The 17,428-nt window shown below is 48.2% G+C and overlaps 4 protein-coding genes across 5 annotated transcripts; 3 read left to right on the forward strand and 1 right to left on the reverse strand.

Moving 5' to 3' along the window:
• The first annotated feature begins 380 nt into the window (after nt 1-380).
• Nucleotides 381-1,419, forward strand: LOC120680953. Its single transcript, XM_039962519.1, has 2 exons — nt 381-802; nt 968-1,419. Exons 1-2 carry the CDS (start codon nt 562-564, stop codon nt 1,165-1,167), a joined length of 441 nt encoding a protein of 146 aa, XP_039818453.1. The 5' UTR covers nt 381-561; the 3' UTR covers nt 1,168-1,419.
• A 3,979-nt stretch (nt 1,420-5,398) lies between these two features.
• Nucleotides 5,399-7,436, forward strand: LOC120680969 (F-box protein At1g10780-like). 2 transcript variants are annotated; one of them, XM_039962540.1, is made up of 4 exons: nt 5,399-6,420; nt 6,510-6,790; nt 6,882-7,144; nt 7,280-7,436. In XM_039962540.1, the coding sequence occupies exons 1-3, from the start codon at nt 5,664-5,666 to the stop codon at nt 7,116-7,118; spliced, it is 1,275 nt and encodes a 424-aa protein (XP_039818474.1). In that variant the 5' UTR covers nt 5,399-5,663; the 3' UTR covers nt 7,119-7,144; nt 7,280-7,436. The 2 variants fall into 2 exon arrangements, with proteins under 2 accessions (XP_039818474.1, XP_039818468.1); XM_039962534.1 differs by having other exon boundaries at nt 6,882-7,436.
• A 1,116-nt stretch (nt 7,437-8,552) lies between these two features.
• On the forward strand, nt 8,553-11,686 carry LOC120680982 (mitochondrial phosphate carrier protein 3, mitochondrial-like). Its single transcript, XM_039962548.1, has 6 exons — nt 8,553-9,080; nt 10,146-10,510; nt 10,617-10,660; nt 10,759-10,973; nt 11,084-11,208; nt 11,304-11,686. The coding sequence occupies exons 1-6, from the start codon at nt 8,691-8,693 to the stop codon at nt 11,377-11,379; spliced, it is 1,215 nt and encodes a 404-aa protein (XP_039818482.1). The 5' UTR covers nt 8,553-8,690; the 3' UTR covers nt 11,380-11,686.
• Nucleotides 11,687-12,546: 860 nt separating this feature from the next.
• On the reverse strand, nt 12,547-15,187 carry LOC120680961 (sugar transport protein MST6-like). The gene is made up of 2 exons (XM_039962527.1): nt 14,867-15,187; nt 12,547-14,375 (listed from the first exon to the last, which is right to left on the reverse strand). The coding sequence occupies exons 1-2, from the start codon at nt 14,997-14,999 to the stop codon at nt 12,772-12,774; spliced, it is 1,737 nt and encodes a 578-aa protein (XP_039818461.1). The 5' UTR covers nt 15,000-15,187; the 3' UTR covers nt 12,547-12,771.
• Between the last annotated feature and the right edge of the window lie 2,241 nt (nt 15,188-17,428).

A 17,428-nucleotide genomic window follows, 5' to 3' on the forward strand; every position in this document is an offset into this window, starting at 1 on the left:
CTTCTAACCAGCGCATTGCTGCTTATAAGTCCTACTGTATTGCTGTGGGTGTGAGACCTAGGAAATTTCAATTAGACATGGATGTGAGGTGGAACTCCACCTATCTCATGCTTAAGCATCTTGTTCCTCACAAGCAAACATTTGGTGTGTTCATCCAAACCCAGTACCCCAGAGCAGAAGGTACTCCTTATCTCTTAACTGATGGACATTGGTATGTTGCTGAAAAAATTCTAGAGTTCCTTGAACTATTTTATGATTCTACTGTTGTCTTATCTGGTGTTTACTATCCCACTGCTCCACTTATATTGCATAATCTCATTGAAATTGCTGGACAACTTAAAATTTATGAAAATGACAGAATGCTTAGAGAGGTAGTAATTCCTATGAAATCTAAATACCTTAAGTACTGAAATGACATACCTCTGCTTTATTCCATTGCATTCATCATGGATCCTAGAGCTAAAATAAAAGGTTTTAGCAATGCTCTCAGGCTGCTCTCTAGTTTAACTGGTACTGACTATTCTGCTTATTTTTACCTCTGTGAGAGCTGCTCTGTATGACATGTTTGACAAGTATGAAAGCAAGTTTGGTTCAATTAGATTGGCAAGGCCTACACATAAACCTTCTACTGGTAAGAAAAAAGCTCAATGGGGTAAGATCTTTGGTGATGGTTCTACTTCTACTACTTCTCCTGGGTCTGGTCTTGGCAGTGTTGGTACTGGTGGCTCTTTTACTGTTCCTCTTGGTAGAAGAACATCTGCAAGTGCTTTGCTGCAAGCAGCAAGCACTGGTGGTACATATGGTATTTCTTCTGAACTTACTGCGTACCTAGATAGTGACACTGTCAACCAGTTTGATGATGATTTCAACATCTTGACCTGGTGGCATGAGCACAAACAGTCTTATCCAGTACTTTCTATCTTAGCTAAGGATGTTTTAACTGTGTCTGTTTCTACCATCTCTTCAGAATCTACCTTTAGTCTAACTGGCAGGATCATAGAGGAGAGGAGGCGTCAGTTGAAGCCAGAGATGGTAGAAATGCTCACATGCATCAAAGACTGGGAGGCTGCAGATGAAAGAGCTCAGCACATGGTGGAGGATGGAGACCTGGAGGCAGCTTATGAAGATCAGTACCTTGATGAAACTCCAGCACAAGCTGCTGTGTAATAGGATAGTTTATTTGCACTGTATGACTATGAGGTTAACTTAACACTGGAACTTGAACTTAATGAGCTGGGCTGTACTCTTTTTTCCTATCTAGGGTTTTCTCACGAGGTGTGAGTTTTTACCTAGATAGGTTTTTAATGATGCCGCCATTGCACAAAACAGCTCATCCTTGATATTTTGTTGATTTCTGTCATTTTTTGTTACTCAAGATGAATCGATCTGTTGAATGAGCCATGTTGCGATTTTAGTGCCTAGCCTCGTGCCTGGGCACTTGGGCGGCACGAGCCCGGCGGGCGGCACGGCCCGGCCCGAAAGTGTTTAGTGTCGTGCCTGGGCCTCAAGTCTGGCACGCTGGGCGGCACGGCACGGCACGAAAGTCTTTTCGTGCCCAGGCGTGCCGTGCCTAGTCGTGCCGTGCCTAGGCATGCCTGGGCCGGGTTGTGCCGTGCCGCCCATTTGGCCATCTATAGGCGGAGCCTTCCTTTCGTCCCAACCATTCGGACCAACCACCAAGGGAAATCCCACCACTCCGTGCCAGCCCGCCGCGCATGTGAGGACATGTGGCCTGCGAGGGCGCCTGCCAATTTCATTTTGTTTGTCATTTCGATACGGCGCGTTTAGTTCCCAAAAATTTTCACCTCGAAATTTGTGACTTTCTCTTTGGACATATATATATGGAGCACTAAATGTAATTAAATAACAAAACTAATTATACAGTTTGGATGTACACGACGAGATGAATCTTTTAAGCCTAACTAGTGCATGATTAGCCATAAGTGTTACAGTAACCCACATGTGCTAATGATGCGGTCAAAGGCCTCAAAAGATTCGTCTCGCGGTTTCCAAGTGAGTTCTGAAATTAGTTTTTTTAATTAGTGTCCGAAAAGTCATTCCGACATCTGGTCAAACCATTGACGTGACAGCCAAAAAAATTTATTTGGAAACTAAAATGGGTTAGTTGTCAACTGGGACGGCTCGTGCCCGTTACACTGCGCCGGTTGGTGCACCTGGCTCAGGCTGGTGCTCTCTGTCAAGCCTGATTAGCTTTCAGTGGGTTCTGTTTTGTTGGTCAAGGTCCATGTCACTTACAGTATGTGGCCTAGGTTGGTTTGCCTGGTGCCCTGGTTCATTCAGTTAGTTAGAACGTGGTTGTAGGAGCTGGGGAAGCGTTAAAAAGCTTTACAATTTTCTTTTTCAAAACATAGCACGCAGATTATATTTTAAATGTCTTAAGGCCAATTTTGGTGTACAGTATCGTTGCACAATTACCAAGATTAATTAGCCAAAGATATGAGCATGAGTGGCAGAGCATGCCTAAATATTTAGATGGAACATAATTTAACTTTTCATTAGCCGTCCTCCACAACACACACACACACACACACACATCTTACATCCACGTCTATTGCTAAACTGCGAACATTATTCTATCAGTGATGGAGTTTGGAAAATGTTAGAGGGGACCAATCTTTGAGGTGCATGCTTATTTTGAAGTGTTTGATAGTAAACAAATGGCGCCAACATATAGTTTTTTTTAGGTAGTTTGTAAAATGAGTGATACGGGGGCGTGGGAGGGAGAGAAAGGGGCATGATCAACTTTGGCGCGTAGTACGCATTAGGAACGAAAAATATATGGTTAGTTATCAAAGTCAACCATAATTTTTTAATCCCAAGTTTGACCACTCATCTTATTCACAAAAAATATGCAAATATACTCAAATTTAAGTCATTTTTGAAAAAAACTTTTATTAATAAAGTAAGCAACAAAAGAAATGATATTTTGCACAATTTTTTGAATAAGACGAGTGGTTAAATTTGATGTCAAAAAAATCAAATGAATTATAATTTGGAACGGATGGGGTGGTTTATTAAGTAGATTTTAATTCCTTCGAAATGAGAGGATCCGAACGGCTTCTAAGGGACTTGCTTTGTGTTGCACTGTACATAAGTTATGTTGATAAGAAGAGACAATTTAACATTTTTTTGTAGAGGGCTGGTTAGACTTACATGTAAAAAGATTTAAAACTTAAAGCATCCGTAGTACACAATATAACAAAATATGTCTCTGAGTAACCAATGGAATAGCAGTACGTAGTCCATGAAATTGATGGTGAAAACTAGTTTCTTGTTTATAAGAACAAAAATTAATTGTTTTAGTCATACGTTGGTAAAATAGCAATACTTGATGTGAGATCATCAACAAATGCAAATTAAAGAACCAAAAAGGTTTTGCCAACATTTGATGTTTCTCTTCGACAGTTTCTGCTGCATAATTGTTTGTAACAATAAGTACGTTGGAGGTTAATGGCAATATTACGTGTATTGAAACGCCATTTGTTATTGTTATCTTCTAAGTATCTCCAACAGATTATTTTTCCCTTTCTCCAATACCAGAAATTGATGTTTTGGTGGTTGGAGGTGCTCTAGTAGATTACCGGTCTAATTCCAATTACCTAGGTCTTGTTTGGAACATTAGCCCAAGGCTAATTTTGAGAGCTAATATTTAGTCTTGAATTGGTAGGCTAAGAATTAGCCCAATGTAGATTGTTTGGATCCATGGGTTAATGTCCACACTCTCTCTTCCATTCTCATGTCTAGATGTGTGTGCATACTCACATTTTCGTGGGAATCATACAAAATTAGTCTCATTATCACCTCTTGGAGGGGCTAAGAATTTTGGGAGGGATAATCCACTTTAGCCCAAAATTATCCCACATGTTCGGATGCATGAGAGATAATTTAGGGCTAAAAGGTGAGGGATAAGCATTATCCCTATGTATCCAAATGGGCCCTAAAAGTTTGTGGTAATCACCAAAACACGCCTAGCTTTCTCTTAACTAAGTGATGGGGATTTTCCCTCTACCCTATTCCTGGTGATTGGATTTCAGTAGTCTATTGGAGTAACCATTACCAAAAATACAAAACTAGTTGTTGACAATGAAGAGAGAGTATGTTTTGAGTATATGATATGAGTAATCTATTGGAGATGCTCTAAACAAGTCCACCAACACCCATACACGTATCTTGGCCGTACTTAGGCTTTTGCTAGAGAAAAATACATCACCAATATGAAGAAGGGTGTAGAGAGTTTGAGAACTGAAGGGAAGAACCGAAGAAGGGGGGCCGTGAATTCTTAAAAGAAGCAGCATCATCATATGAGAATTGACCATCTATTAAGAAAAGATTGTTGTGTATTAGCTATTAAATGTCGCCATCACTATATATCACCAGAGATCTTACCTGTTTGTTTGAATTGTCCAACTCTAGCATTCACATTCACATTCACATATAATAGCTTGATATATTTTGTGTAACCATTGTGCAGAGTTGGAAAATTCAAACAAACAATTCACTGTATTTCTCTGGTAGGTAAATTAGATTATAGTGAATTGACAATTCACTATATTTTGAATTGACCATTCTAACGAGCCTCACAATCTACACTGGTTGTTGTGGTGGTTGGGTTATATTTCTTCTATTTCTGTACTTACTCCCTCTATTAATATATGGTCCGGCAGTTCTGCCGGCGTTGTTTTTTTTAAAAACAATCTACTGCATTAATGGCATGTTTGAACACCAGCAAGACCTGAAAATCCAGGGTTTACTGCATTGCGGGTGCTGATCGGCGAGCCTCTACCTAAATTGCATCCGTAATCTGTCTAATTTGCACAATTCTGAAGTACAGAAATTAATATATGGTCCGGCAGTTCTGCCGGCGTTGTTTTTTTAAAAAAAACAATCTACTGCATTAATGGCATGTTTGAACACCAGCAAGACCTGAAAATCCAGGGTTTACTGCATTGCGGGTGCTGATCGGCGAGCCTCTACCTAAATTGCATCCGTAATCTGTCTAATTTGCACAATTCTGAAGTACAGAAATTAATATATGGTCCGGCAGTTCTGCCGGCGTTGTTTTTTTAAAAAAACAATCTACTGCATTAATGGCATGTTTGAACACCAGCAAGACCTGAAAATCCAGGGTTTACTGCATTGCGGGTGCTGATCGGCGAGCCTCTACCTAAATTGCATCCGTAATCTGTCTAATTTGCACAATTCTGAAGTACAGAAAAAACACATAAATAATATCAAGCAGAAATATTCTGAAAATAGTAGACCTGACATATACCAACGACAAGCGACAACCACTCCAGGCGGCCAGGCCCACGGCCCAGCTCCACGATCCCCCCCCCCCCCCCCCCCTGCTTGCCCCGCATCATTGCTGCTGCGCTGCGCCGCCGCCAACGCGGAGCGGCGGAGCAAAGGAAACCCTGGCCGCCTCCCTCCTCATTTCAAACTCGCCGAATCTCGGCGAACGGTCGCCGAAATTTCAAAATCCCCCATCACAACGAGCGGGATCCTCCCCCGTTTCGAATTTCAAAACACCCCACTCCCACTCCCCCCCCCCTATTTCCACTCTCGAGGCGTGCCGATCTAGCTACCCATCCCGTCCGCCGCATCAGCCGCCGCCCCTCTCTCTCGCCTGTCCGAAGAAGCGGATGGAATGGGGCGGCGGCGAGACCGGCATGAACGCCGTCCCCGACGGCGTCGTGCAGCACATCCTGTCGATGCTCAGCAACGTCCGCGACGTGGCCGCCTGCGCCTGCGTCTGCCGCCGCTGGCGCGACTGCGTCCCCTACCTGCCCGCGCTCTTCTTCCCGCGGAACGCCTTCGACGCGGCCGCCGCGGCCAGGGGCGCCGCGGACGACGCCATCGGCCGGATGGTCGCCTCCGCCGCGCGCCTCAGGGAGCTCGTCATCTACTGCCCCTTCTCCATGGCGCGCCTCCCCGCCTGGCTCGGCGCGCGGAGCGCCACGCTGCGGGTTCTCGAGCTGCGGATGGACGCCGCCGCCGCCGACAAGGCGGACGGCCACCTCGACTGCATCGGCCTGGCGGCCAACCTCGAGGAGCTCAGGCTCTGGGGCGTCTCGCTCACGGCCGCGCCGGCGTGGGGCCGGATGGAGCGCCTCCGCGTGCTGGAGGTCGTCGGCGCGCCGCTGCGGGACAGCGCCGTGAGGGACGCCGTCGCAGCTTGCCCCAACCTCACCGACCTGTCCATGCTTGGCTGCGACTGCTCCGGCACGGTGGCTGTGGATCTCCAACTTCTGGAGCGCTGCAGGCTCGACATCCTCGGCGCCGGCAACTGCTCCCTCCTGCTTACCGCACCTCGCCTCGAGTCGCTCGAGGTCCAGGGCTTCACCTGGATCACTCTGCGGGGGCACAGCCTCCGTCGCCTCTCAATTGCCAAGAGCACCGGTGAGCCACGCATCGCGAATCCTTAATTACTTAGTATTCAGCTCGATTTTGACGGGCTGGATGAGCAATTTTGCGATGAAATGTTGCAGGGAGGGTCCACCAGGTGGACACTGGGAGGCTCCCAGATCTGGATCACCTCTCCCTGCGCGGCGTTCAGTGGAACTGGGCCGCTGTGAGCTCGGTCCTGCAGTGCGCGAGCGAGGTGAAGCACTTGGTGATGAAGATTGAGTTCTGCGGCGACTTGGACGCGCTCCAGCCGTTCCCGGAGGTTGATTTGGTCGACTTCTTCAACAGCCACCCCAAGCTGCGCAAGTTTGAGATTCATGGTGCCATGTTCGCCGCCATGTGCCAGAAAAATAGCCTGAAAAACGTGAGTAAACACTGTCATGGCTTGTTCCTAATTTGATTGGTATGTCATACATATGTCGCATATGGCTAATTTGTTTGAATTGTGCATGCAGTTGGATTCAAGATTCATCATCCCTTGCTTGGAAGAGGTTCTGATCACTGTGCGCTCGCCACTCAATGCTGAACAGAAGCTGAACACTCTCGAGTCGCTTGTGAAGTGCAGTGCGAAGCTGCGGACAATGGTCATCAGGATCTCGCAGATGAAGAATTGCCATGAAGCTGCTGATGATTTCTTTGAGGAGATATGTAAGTTCAAGTACATGAACTACAAGAAAGTGCGAATTGAATAAATGGAGAAGCTGTTTTGATTCCCAAGGTAATTTGATTGAGGACTTGATTTTTTTTTCTTGTATTCCAGAATAATTTTTTTGTCAGTATTGATGGAGGATGCATTTTCAACCCTCCTAAGTAATTTATTAAGTTGTGTTTTTGTTTGTTTGTTTTCATCTAGCCCACAAAATGAGTACTAGAGGGTGGTGTTGAAACAATTTCGATTGAGTGTTGAGCTTGCAAACCATTGTTGTAATCGGCTCTATTGCCTTAGCAAACATTTCATCATGTTATGAACATTTTCAAGCATGAATATCAATGTTGTTACTGTTCACCAACCTTTGTTGAAGATATGTTGATTTAGATCTATGCATCAGAGAACTGAGATACTTTGCTCTGGAGCTGATTAATCTGCACAACATTTTACTGCTTGTATGGTGAATGCCAATGTGATTAACTGATTATCACTTGTCAGTTCATTCCATAAACCCCTTTTTGACCAGTCCTGTTGACCTTAGCGTTTGCTCACTGAAGGTGCAGACGTTTTGCCACCATGCTGTCACACGATTTTCAATTTTGCCGTGGAAGTATATTTGCATGTTAACTATAATAAAAAGTACATTTGTTAGTTTTTACAACCCAAGTCTTTCATTTTACACTGCACAGTTGTTAATTATTCTGCACTATCCATTTCTTGGAGTTCAATAAATCAAGATATAGTTCGGATCAACTGTATTCCAGCACCAGATATAAGGTAGCGTAACTCCTTCAAGAGTAACATTGTAGTAAATACAGAGTGATGAATTAATGAGTAGTAGAAAACATAACAAAGCTATATGTTCTGCTTACTCTAGAAAAAAGACAGGAGCAGCCATTCTATCTCCAACGATTGAGAAATGCTCCTGAAATTCTCTCAAGTCGCTGCTGCCCTTGGCCCTGGCGTACTTCCGTGATTCCAGCCGTTCTAGCGAACAAGCTGTTGTTTTTCTGAGTCCGGCGCACCTCACATCTTCTTTTACGTGACCCAACCAATTGGGTCGATCTTGTACATGAGAACATGATCGGGCTGACCGGATAGAACAGATTTTTTTTAAAAAAGGAATAGAACATTGAGACGTGCAGCTTCGAAATAGCTGGACAGAGTCCAATATGCCGGGGGTTTCTACCTTTAGCTTGCAGACCATCATAACATAGATGGTTCGAAGGTATTTTGGGTCGCTTTGCAACGAGAAGAATCAAAGGCACACGTGACAAAAGACAAAACAAACCTGGCATTAGGAATAGGTATTACCGGATTCTATTTTCCGTCTCAAACTAAAGTATTGTAGAGAGTTTACAACTTGAAACATGCAACCAAGTGCGCACCCGGCCAGTGGAGTAGGTACATGTGGCCAGTTCCAGGAAAGAACCCAGCATTTCGCGAAAGGGGAAAAAAACCGGAGAGAGAGAGAGAGAGGAAAGAACCCAGCAAGCCGCCCCATATCCCCACACGCCTCGCCACCGGCCCGGCCGCCTTGCTTTCCAAGCCGTCGTGCGGGTCAAACCCCAAGACGCACGTCGCGTCGTCGCGCACCGAGCTCTTCCCCGTATAAATGGCAGCTGCGCGCGCGCAGGCAGGCGCCCGCTCCAACTGCCCGGGAGAGACAGAGACCCACGACGAGTCATCCGTGAAATCGCGGCCTCGAGCTCCGCCCAAGCCGCCTCCAACAACACCATCCCTCACGGTCATGGCGCCGCGCCAGCAGCAGCAGCAGCCGCTGCTCCCGAGCTTCCTCTACGCGCCGCCGCCCGGCGCGACCGGCGGCAGGGAGGCTCCGCCCGCGCCGGCGGTGGTGGCGGGGGCGCCCAGCGAGCCTCCGTTCGGGAAGATCGAGATGTTCTCGCCGGCCTACTACGCGGCGGGCGCCCTCGGCGGGGCCGCGGCCTGCGGGTTCACGCACGCCGCCGTGACGCCGCTCGACGTCATCAAGTGCAACATCCAGGTGCGTACTGTAGTAGCTGCGCGTTGCGGGGAAACGTCGCTCTCTTTGACCGTCTGACTTCCAGGTTTTTGTTGTGCTCTGCACGGTTTTTACTTGGACCTCTCATCTTAGAGGAGTTGACGTCAGTGCGTGCGCGAAACTTTTCCCGTTTGGAGGAGACTACTCCTCCCTCCGTTTCAATTAATAACTAGACGTATAGCCCGCACATTTGCGCGATTAGTATTGAAAATTCAAAACTTCGAATGTCATTGTATTATTACTTAAAGATTATACTATTTTTTACCATACAATCATCCTGTTTATTATCGTAAATTATGTCTTATTGTTGATTAAAACAATTCAACTATGATCTACCTATAATAACAATTTGATTTGTTAAGCTTTAATAATATTATGCAGATAATTATTCTTATTTTCATTTTATTTTGATTGATTGTTGTTAGCTTTAATTTTTATTAATAATATATATTTGTAACTGATACATAGCTAAATGACATTTTATATTTAATTTTTTATAAAAGCATTGGTGGGTAATTTTTAATTAGACACAGGAGTATTTTAGGCTAATTTTTATCGTAATGGCAGTGGTGAGTAATTTTTATTTTTTCTATTTTTTTTCGATTAACGTGAGAATTTTTAGGCCTTGAGAGCGAACGTGGAGGCTCCGTTTGTTGGCCAAATAATGAGATAATAGATTCGTTTAGTTTTTTTAATCTCGAATTTAATCACTCGACTTATTCAAAAAAAATATAAACATAATTAAATTTAAATTATTTTTAAAAACTTTTATTAATAAATCAAGTCATAATAAAAAATAATATTTTTCATAAATTTTTAAATAAAATGAGTGATCAAATTTGAGATAAAAAGATCAAACCAATTATAATTGGAAACGGAAAGAGTATTTATTATCGCTGGACCGAGGTTTCTGGGCCTTGATTGGCATCTTGTACAATTTGCTTGCATTAGTTGGCCCAGCTGAACACGGCCGAAACGAAATGTATCGTATTGGTTTGTTTGCCCGGGCTGCTTGAAGATCCTGAAGCAACATGGTGTCGCTCGCAGATCGACCCGGCCAAGTACAAGAGCACCTCGTCGGCGTTCGGCGTGGTGATGAGGGAGCAGGGCCTCCGCGGCTTCTTCAGGGGATGGGCGCCCACGTTCCTGGGGTACAGCGCGCAGGGCGCGTTCAAGTACGGCCTCTACGAGCTCTTCAAGAAGAAGTACTCGGACCTCGCCGGCCCGGAGTACGCCGCCAAGTACAAGACCCTCATCTACCTCGCCGGCTCGGCCACCGCCGAGGTGTTCGCCGACGTCGCGCTCTGCCCCATGGAGGCCGTCAAGGTCAGGGTGCAGACGCAGCCCGGGTACGCCAGGGGGCTCCGCGACGGCTTCCCGAAGATCGTCAGGTCCGAGGGGTACGCAGGCGGGTACGTATGAGTAGGACACCACGGCTCAGGCTGCCTGTTTTGTTGTTTTGAGCTTTGATTGAAAGAGTGGCTGAGAAACTGATCGATGCTGTTTGTGAACTTTCAGGCTGTTCAGAGGACTTGTTCCTCTTTGGGGGCGACAGATTCCATGTAAGTACATGCATTTTCAGTTTCAGACAACATCCATCCATACTCTGCATATGATCTTTCCGAACTGAGCTTCTCCATCCTCCGTGCACACTGCACAGACACCATGATGAAGTTCGCGACATACGAGAACATCGTGGAGATGACCTACAAGCACCTCATCCCCACGCCGAAGGACCAGTGCAGCGAACCGCTCCAGCTCGGAGTCAGCTTCGGGAGCGGCTACGTCGCCGGAGTCTTCTGCGCCGCCGTCTCGCACCCCGCCGACAACTTGGTCTCCTTCCTGAACAACGCCAAGGGAGCCACCGTCGGAGACGTAAGCCCGCATTGCAGAACGCAGATGCACTCCACCCACCGTAATTGCTCTTCTGCGGGCTACATGTGATGTGATGATCACTTTTTGTGTTGTTCATCTCGATTCGTCAGGCTGTCAAGAACCTCGGCCTCGTGGGCCTTTTCACGCGCGGCCTTCCTCTTCGCATTCTGATGGTCGGTACCCTGACTGCAGCCCAGTGGATGATCTATGATTCCTTCAAAGTTATGATTGGACTGTAAGTAGATATCTGATCCTGTTTGTGACTACGATTTTTTTTATAGGCTAACCAGCCCTGTCAAGACTGCTGTAACAACTGGTAAAATTTTGCAGGCCAACGACAGGTGGAGCGCCTGCTCCTACTACTGTCCCAACGGAAGGGCTGGCAGAGCTGAAAGCCTCTGCTTGAAGGTCCAAAACTTCAACAGGAAATGTACTTCTTTCATTGGTACCATATTGCATTGGTGATTGTAACAATTTTCCCCCACAGGATTGTTATTTTGAACATAATAGTTACTACTGTCTGTTATGAGCGCAGAACAGGAAAGTTAGAAGTTACAAGTCATAATAAAGTTGATAAATCGTATTGGATGCAACTTGTTTGGGCTGCACTTAACTAGCCCTCGTATGGTCATTTGATGGCACTAAATTTGTGCTCTAATGTAAATGTACTCATATAGAATTATGTGAAATATATCATATTGTAAGTTGTAACATGGCCCCGATCAAATATCAAATTTTCATTTTGGAAAAGGTTGCTGTGTCAAAAGATTAATCTAAAAAGAGAACTGCTCCAGGCTGAAAATAATGTCTTGCGGCATGAGCTAGCTAGTTCAATGCGTAGATTTCAACTATTCTAGTTTTTGATGCAAATTTGGATGACAAATCTTCCATTATGGGGCATTTATGTAGACATCTAGCAAGTCTTCAGAGCTATGCCAGCGAACGATAGACCAGCTGGTCTGTCATGCGCCTGGCACCCGCCGGCCCAGGTTCGATCCCCGGCCAGGGTGAATTTGTTGGTCAGGGTTGGCGTAGTTTATTTTTAGAAAAAAGATTATAAATCCGGCCTCTACGTCCGTGTACGTACACAGCCAATTATTACAACATTTACAAAGGGAGAAAAGCACCGCCAGTCTGTAAACCAGACAAAAAACTAAAGCAAACGATAATTATGCTTCCACCCTCCTTTGACTAGCTCCATAGCAATGATCTCTATGTTTCTGCTCATCACGGATAGTGTGTTCTTAGCATGCTCCTCACGCTGCAGCTGCGCCCAGAACCGTAACCTGTACGTTTCCCAGAAGATAACTTACAAAATTGAATTGGCGTAGTTTATTTGCACATTAAAAAAAATCCCTCACTCGTCCCATTCCAAAGCACAGGTGTAAATACGCAGGCGATGTGCGCGTCGGCGGCAGCGATTGGGGCGGCTGTGGCACTCCTTGGCCGGTGCCCTAAGCTGATGGTGGACAAGCCTTGTATGTTCCACAGTATATCACAACAGAACATCCTCTGAAACACAAAAGAACATCCACCCGAATGGTTTTTTATCCAATACAACTAGACATCAGCATACAATTTGGGCTCATTACATCATTTGCTAGACATCCCTGCCACAATAGCAATGCCACAATAGCAACACAGACAAGAATAAAAAAAACATGAACAGTGCTCTTTATTTCTCTAACTTGTTCACCCTACAGCAGCTCGAGCCCCATGGCCTGGAGCTGCTCGACCTTCTCGGCTTGGAGCTGCTCAGCTCCTCGGCCTGCAGCTGCTCGAGCTCCTCGGCCTGCAGCTACTTGAGACGAAGACCAATTGACTGTTCGTCATCATCCAGTGAATCCTTAAAACTTTTAAAATTGCCCGCTAAATTCGAAGAACAATAATCTTGTATGCGTAAATTATTGCCCGACACCATCAGCATCGACGTCGCGGCGTCACGGTCACACTGATACTGCATGCCGCCTAGCTTGCCGTTGCCGTTGGCGACGCGCATCTCGAGGTCGGCGCCGACGTGCACGTCCTCGTCGCGGATGAAGCGGCGCCAGTACCAGTGCGACTTCCACACGAGCACCATCTCCTCGATGGGCACGTTCTTGGTCTCCGGCAGGAACAGCGCGACGAAGATGGTCATGACCACCAGCCAGGCGCCGAAGAAGAAGAAGAGGATGAACTTGAAGCGGCAGAGCATGGGGAGGGACGCCTGCGCGATGATGAGGGCGCAGAGCATGTTCACGGACACGTTGATGCTCTGCCCCGCCGACCGGATCTCCAGCGGGAAGATCTCGCTGGGTACCAGCCACCCGAGGGGGCCCCACGACCAGGCGAACCCGGCGACGTAGGCGCAGATGAAGAGAACCACGATGGCGGCGTAGGCTTTGGGGATCTCGGCCACGCCGGAGAAGCCGAACTTGGCGCCGATCAGGCTGCCGACGACGAGCTGGCAGGCGAGCATCTGGGTGCCGCCCTGCAGGAGCAGCTTGCGGCGGCCAAGGCGGTCCACGGTGACAATGGAGACGAAGGTGGCGAAGACGTTGACGAGGCCAGTGATGACGGCGGACATGAGCGAGGCGTCGTCGGCGAAGCCCAGCGTCTTGAAGAGCACCGGCGCGTAGAACATGATGACGTTGATGCCCGTGAGCTGCAGGAACATGGGGATGGCGATGGCCATGACGAGCTGCGGGCGGTAGCGCGGCTGCAGGATGTTGCGCCACGGGTGCGCCACCAGCTTGGACTCCTCGCTGGCGGCCACCAGATCGTTGTACTCCTCGTCCACGTCCTCCGTGCCGCGCACGCGCTTGAGCATCCGCTTGGCGGCGTCGGCGTGGCCGCGGTCGATGAGGGAGTTGGGGGTGTCGGGCAGGAACAGGGCGCCCACGGCAATGATGGCCGCCGGCACGGCGGCGAGCGCGAGGCTCACGCGCCAGCCCCACCAGCCCTTGATCTTGGCGGTGCCGTAGTTGATGAGGTTGGCGCACAGGATGCCGATGGTGATCATGAGCTGGAAGCCGATGTTGAGCATCCCGCGGAGGCGAGCGGGGGCCATCTCCGACAGGTAGACCGGCACGGACTGGTTGGTGAAGCCGACGCCGATGCCGAGCAGGACGCGGCTGACGATGAGCATGACCACGTCCTTGGAGGCGCCGTTGAGCGCCGCGCCGATGAAGAACGTCACGCCGCCGCCGAACATGGACCACTTGCGGCCGGCCACGCGCGTCACCGTGGCGGCGCAGAAGGAGGCCACGGGCGCGGCGACGTAGAGCGAGGAGGTGAACATGGTGAGCAGCTGGCTGTCGAACTTGCAGTACTGGTTGCTCTGGTTCCGCTCTGCCTCCTGCTCCTTGCGGTACACCGACGGGAAGAACTTCATCAGGAACGGGTTCATCGACGTCACGCCACCTGATCACCATTGCGGAACGTCAGTTTTTTTTTCTTTCTTTCGTTGTCGCTGATTTTGCTTCTAAGACTATTGTAGCTTTTCTGAAGGAATGATTTGAGGTAGTATATTTTTCACTAAATAAAATTGTTTTTTTCAAAAAAAATAAAATTGATCAATTGCAAGAAGGTTAGGTGATGCATGCTTCAGCAAGAGAATCTGTGGAAGGGAAAAAAGAAGACGAGCGGGAATATCGCAGTTTTGTTTGTATGCGTAAAATCATGCGTCGGGTCTCCCGACAGCACACTGCGGCCGAGAAAATACCCGATTCGCAAGAACAGAGCCGCATGCGAGATGCAAAGAAAGACTCTCTCTCTCTCTCTCTCTCTCTCTCTCTCTCTCTCTCTCTCTCTCTCTCTCTCTCTCTCTCTCTCTCTCTCATCACGGCCAAGAAAACCTGATGAAAAAGGGATCATGAACAAGAAGAACACGAGCTGAGGGACGCGTGGCGTACCGGAGATGCCGATGTCATATCCGAAGACGAGGCCGCCGGTGGCTGCGACGATGCAGGCGAGGAGCACGAACATGGTGAGCTTGCCGGGGTAGTCCTTGCCCCCTCCGGAGTTCACCACCACGCCGCCGGCCATTGCGACAGCCCAACCAGAAACACACCACGACCTCTCGCCTCGCAAGATCACAGGCTACCTGCCTCCACACAAAAGGTCTCACGGAAGGGGAAGGCCTATGCCAAAGTGAATAATCAAGGGGAGGAGGAAGAACGGAAGTGCTCGTGAGCGCTCTGAGGTCGAAGATCTGCGAGTTCAGAGAGGCGAACGGAGGAGGCGAGGGGCGGGTGGGCATTTATAGGCGGGGCGAGGACCCCACGGGGAGAGGGAGAGCTCCAGGCTCCTGCCTCCAAATCTAATGCTCTTATTCGCCGCAAATGTAAACGTGCGACGGATAAACGGCATTAGATTTGGGGTAGGAGATCATGAAGAATTAATTAGTGGCAGGATTCCCTAGGCTGGTGACTCGGAGACAGGTCATGCGTAGCAGCATCGATCAATGGGGAAGCTCGAACCTGATTCTTGCTGGTCAAGTGCCTCCTGGTCATGGGGGGTACGATTTGCTGACGTGGAACCGGCTATGAAAGCTTAGCACACCTGTCAACGCTGCTGGTCAAAACCAGAGCAATCTGGTACTACCGCCATACCATCTTGAAACGTACGTATTCTCACAGAAACGGATCCCCCGTTCAGTGGATTTAGTTCTTCTATTAGGCTGTCGATCGTTTTGACGCAGAGGATGATGCACTAGAGACTATTCTTGTTAACCACTTGGCTCGATGCAATCAGAAACAAGGAATGAGTTTAAGATCGAGTCGTGAGTTGTGACAGGCGCCAGGAGGCCCAGAAAGACAGCTATACAGCTATCGTTCGATCTCCGACACAGCACGCGTTTCCTTTTTAGAAAACTTTTCCCATCCCTAGTTTTCTAGTTTAGGAAATTTATAATTTATGCACATAAATTTTACGTATAATTTTTCTTTCCATATTTAACTTCCTAGCGAATATTTTTTGCAGCATAGGAAATTTTATGAATAACTTCTTTCAATCAGATTTTTAAACAATATTTTTTAGCATAACTTTTCACAACATACAACTTACATGCGTAACTAAAATTTATCGGAAGATTTTATTAGCATAACTCCCATGATAAGTTCTTGTGCAACTTTTATGCATAAGTTTACTATCCAACTTCCCGGGAAATATTATCTGAAAAACTTCTTACGCAACGTCTACGCATAAGTTCACTATCCAACTTTTCGAGAAATATTTTTTAGTATAACTTCGATGAAACAAATTATCAAACAAAACTTCCTAGGAGACAACATAGATAGAAGGCAAAAATATTGAAAAGGGGGAAAAATATAACACTTGAGTTAATAGAACTCAAACTTAGAAAGGGAAAAGAAAAAGAAATCATAATTAATACACGTGCCTATCACTGTGCATCACTTATTATGGACTCAAACTAGCCTCTGCCTCAGCAGAGCGCATCGTGCACCAAGAAAGGGAAGGAGCGCCCCGCGCTGGATGAAAAAAAAAGGAAAGGGAAGGAGCGTCCCTCGCGTCGCGCTGGCGATAGATCATCGTATGGTGACGTTGTTTTTCTGGCCTAGGACCGGGCGATTCCGGAACCCCCCCTACGTCGCTGTCCGAGAAAGCGTCGCCGTCCGGTGAGCAGTCGGGTGGCGAGGCCACATCGGCTTGCCCAAACGGTGCCCAAGGCGATGGGGTCATATGGGGACGGGCCGCTAGCTGGACGGGGCTCCCGTTTCCCGTCGCACGCCAGGCACCAGGGGTTAGCTCCTGCTGAATGCTGATGGCGCGTACGTATACATCTAGTACTCCAGTAGGCGACTGATCCGCTTTTACGTTTCGCCCGCCGCTTGCTTACTCACCTGCATCCATGCCGGCCCTAATCAAGCACTGGTTCAGCTCGACCGTCAAACCGGCCGGCCGCGGGGCGTACGCGCGTAGCAGGCCGTCAAATTCGTCTCTCGAGCGCTCTCTGCTGCTGCGTTCTCTCTTTCTCACGGCCAAATGCTTTGCGGTGAATCTGGGCTTAGGACAATTCGTCTCGCGAGCTTGATGGCGGTCGCGGTTGAAAGGCGAGAGAGAGGGGAGGTTAGCACCGACAGCTTCCCCGGCCGGCGGGCAGAGTTTACTGCAACTGTAAACCGGGTACCAACGGAGTACCAAGAACGCATGGGCTCGGCGGAGCAAGCCAATTCAATGTCAAGTAGAGTAGTAGCATACCCCCAGGCCGCCGCGCTGGCCGGACAGTCAAGGCACCCTCGGAAACGGCAAGGGGGCACCCCGCGCCGCATCGGCAAGCAACCAGGAGCCGATACCGCGGGAAAGGCCGGGCACGGAACGGACGGCCACTTCTCTCTCTGGGAGCGGCACCGAAATCAATGAGTGAAACAAGAGGGGTTTCCCCAAAGACGCCAGGGGATGGCAACCGACCGGGCCTCGCACACCCCCGTCGCGTTGGCGTTGCGCGGCGGCAG

The sequence above is a fragment of the Panicum virgatum genome, chromosome 2K (genome assembly GCF_016808335.1).
Source record: "Panicum virgatum strain AP13 chromosome 2K, P.virgatum_v5, whole genome shotgun sequence".
Lineage (NCBI taxonomy): Eukaryota > Viridiplantae > Streptophyta > Magnoliopsida > Poales > Poaceae > Panicum > Panicum virgatum.

What these genes read in the sequence shown, in the direction of transcription:
- LOC120680953 (XM_039962519.1), top strand. Translation starts at nt 562, where the DNA reads ATGTTTGACAAGTATGAAAGCAAGTTTGGTTCAATTAGATTGGCAAGG. An exon ending in AAGCACTGGTGGTACATATG is followed by an intron (nt 803 to 967) that starts GTATTTCTTCTG and finishes CCATCTCTTCAG; the next exon opens with AATCTACCTTTAGTCTAACT.
- LOC120680969 (XM_039962534.1), top strand. Translation starts at nt 5,664, where the DNA reads ATGGAATGGGGCGGCGGCGAGACCGGCATGAACGCCGTCCCCGACGGC. An exon ending in CTCAATTGCCAAGAGCACCG is followed by an intron (nt 6,421 to 6,509) that starts GTGAGCCACGCA and finishes GAAATGTTGCAG; the next exon opens with GGAGGGTCCACCAGGTGGAC. An exon ending in AGAAAAATAGCCTGAAAAAC is followed by an intron (nt 6,791 to 6,881) that starts GTGAGTAAACAC and finishes TTGTGCATGCAG; the next exon opens with TTGGATTCAAGATTCATCAT.
- LOC120680982 (XM_039962548.1), top strand. Translation starts at nt 8,691, where the DNA reads ATGGCAGCTGCGCGCGCGCAGGCAGGCGCCCGCTCCAACTGCCCGGGA. An exon ending in TCCGAGGGGTACGCAGGCGG is followed by an intron (nt 10,511 to 10,616) that starts GTACGTATGAGT and finishes GTGAACTTTCAG; the next exon opens with GCTGTTCAGAGGACTTGTTC. An exon ending in AGGGAGCCACCGTCGGAGAC is followed by an intron (nt 10,974 to 11,083) that starts GTAAGCCCGCAT and finishes TCGATTCGTCAG; the next exon opens with GCTGTCAAGAACCTCGGCCT.
- LOC120680961 (XM_039962527.1), bottom strand. Translation starts at nt 14,999, where the DNA reads ATGGCCGGCGGCGTGGTGGTGAACTCCGGAGGGGGCAAGGACTACCCC. An exon ending in ATATGACATCGGCATCTCCG is followed by an intron (nt 14,376 to 14,866) that starts GTACGCCACGCG and finishes AATGGTGATCAG; the next exon opens with GTGGCGTGACGTCGATGAAC.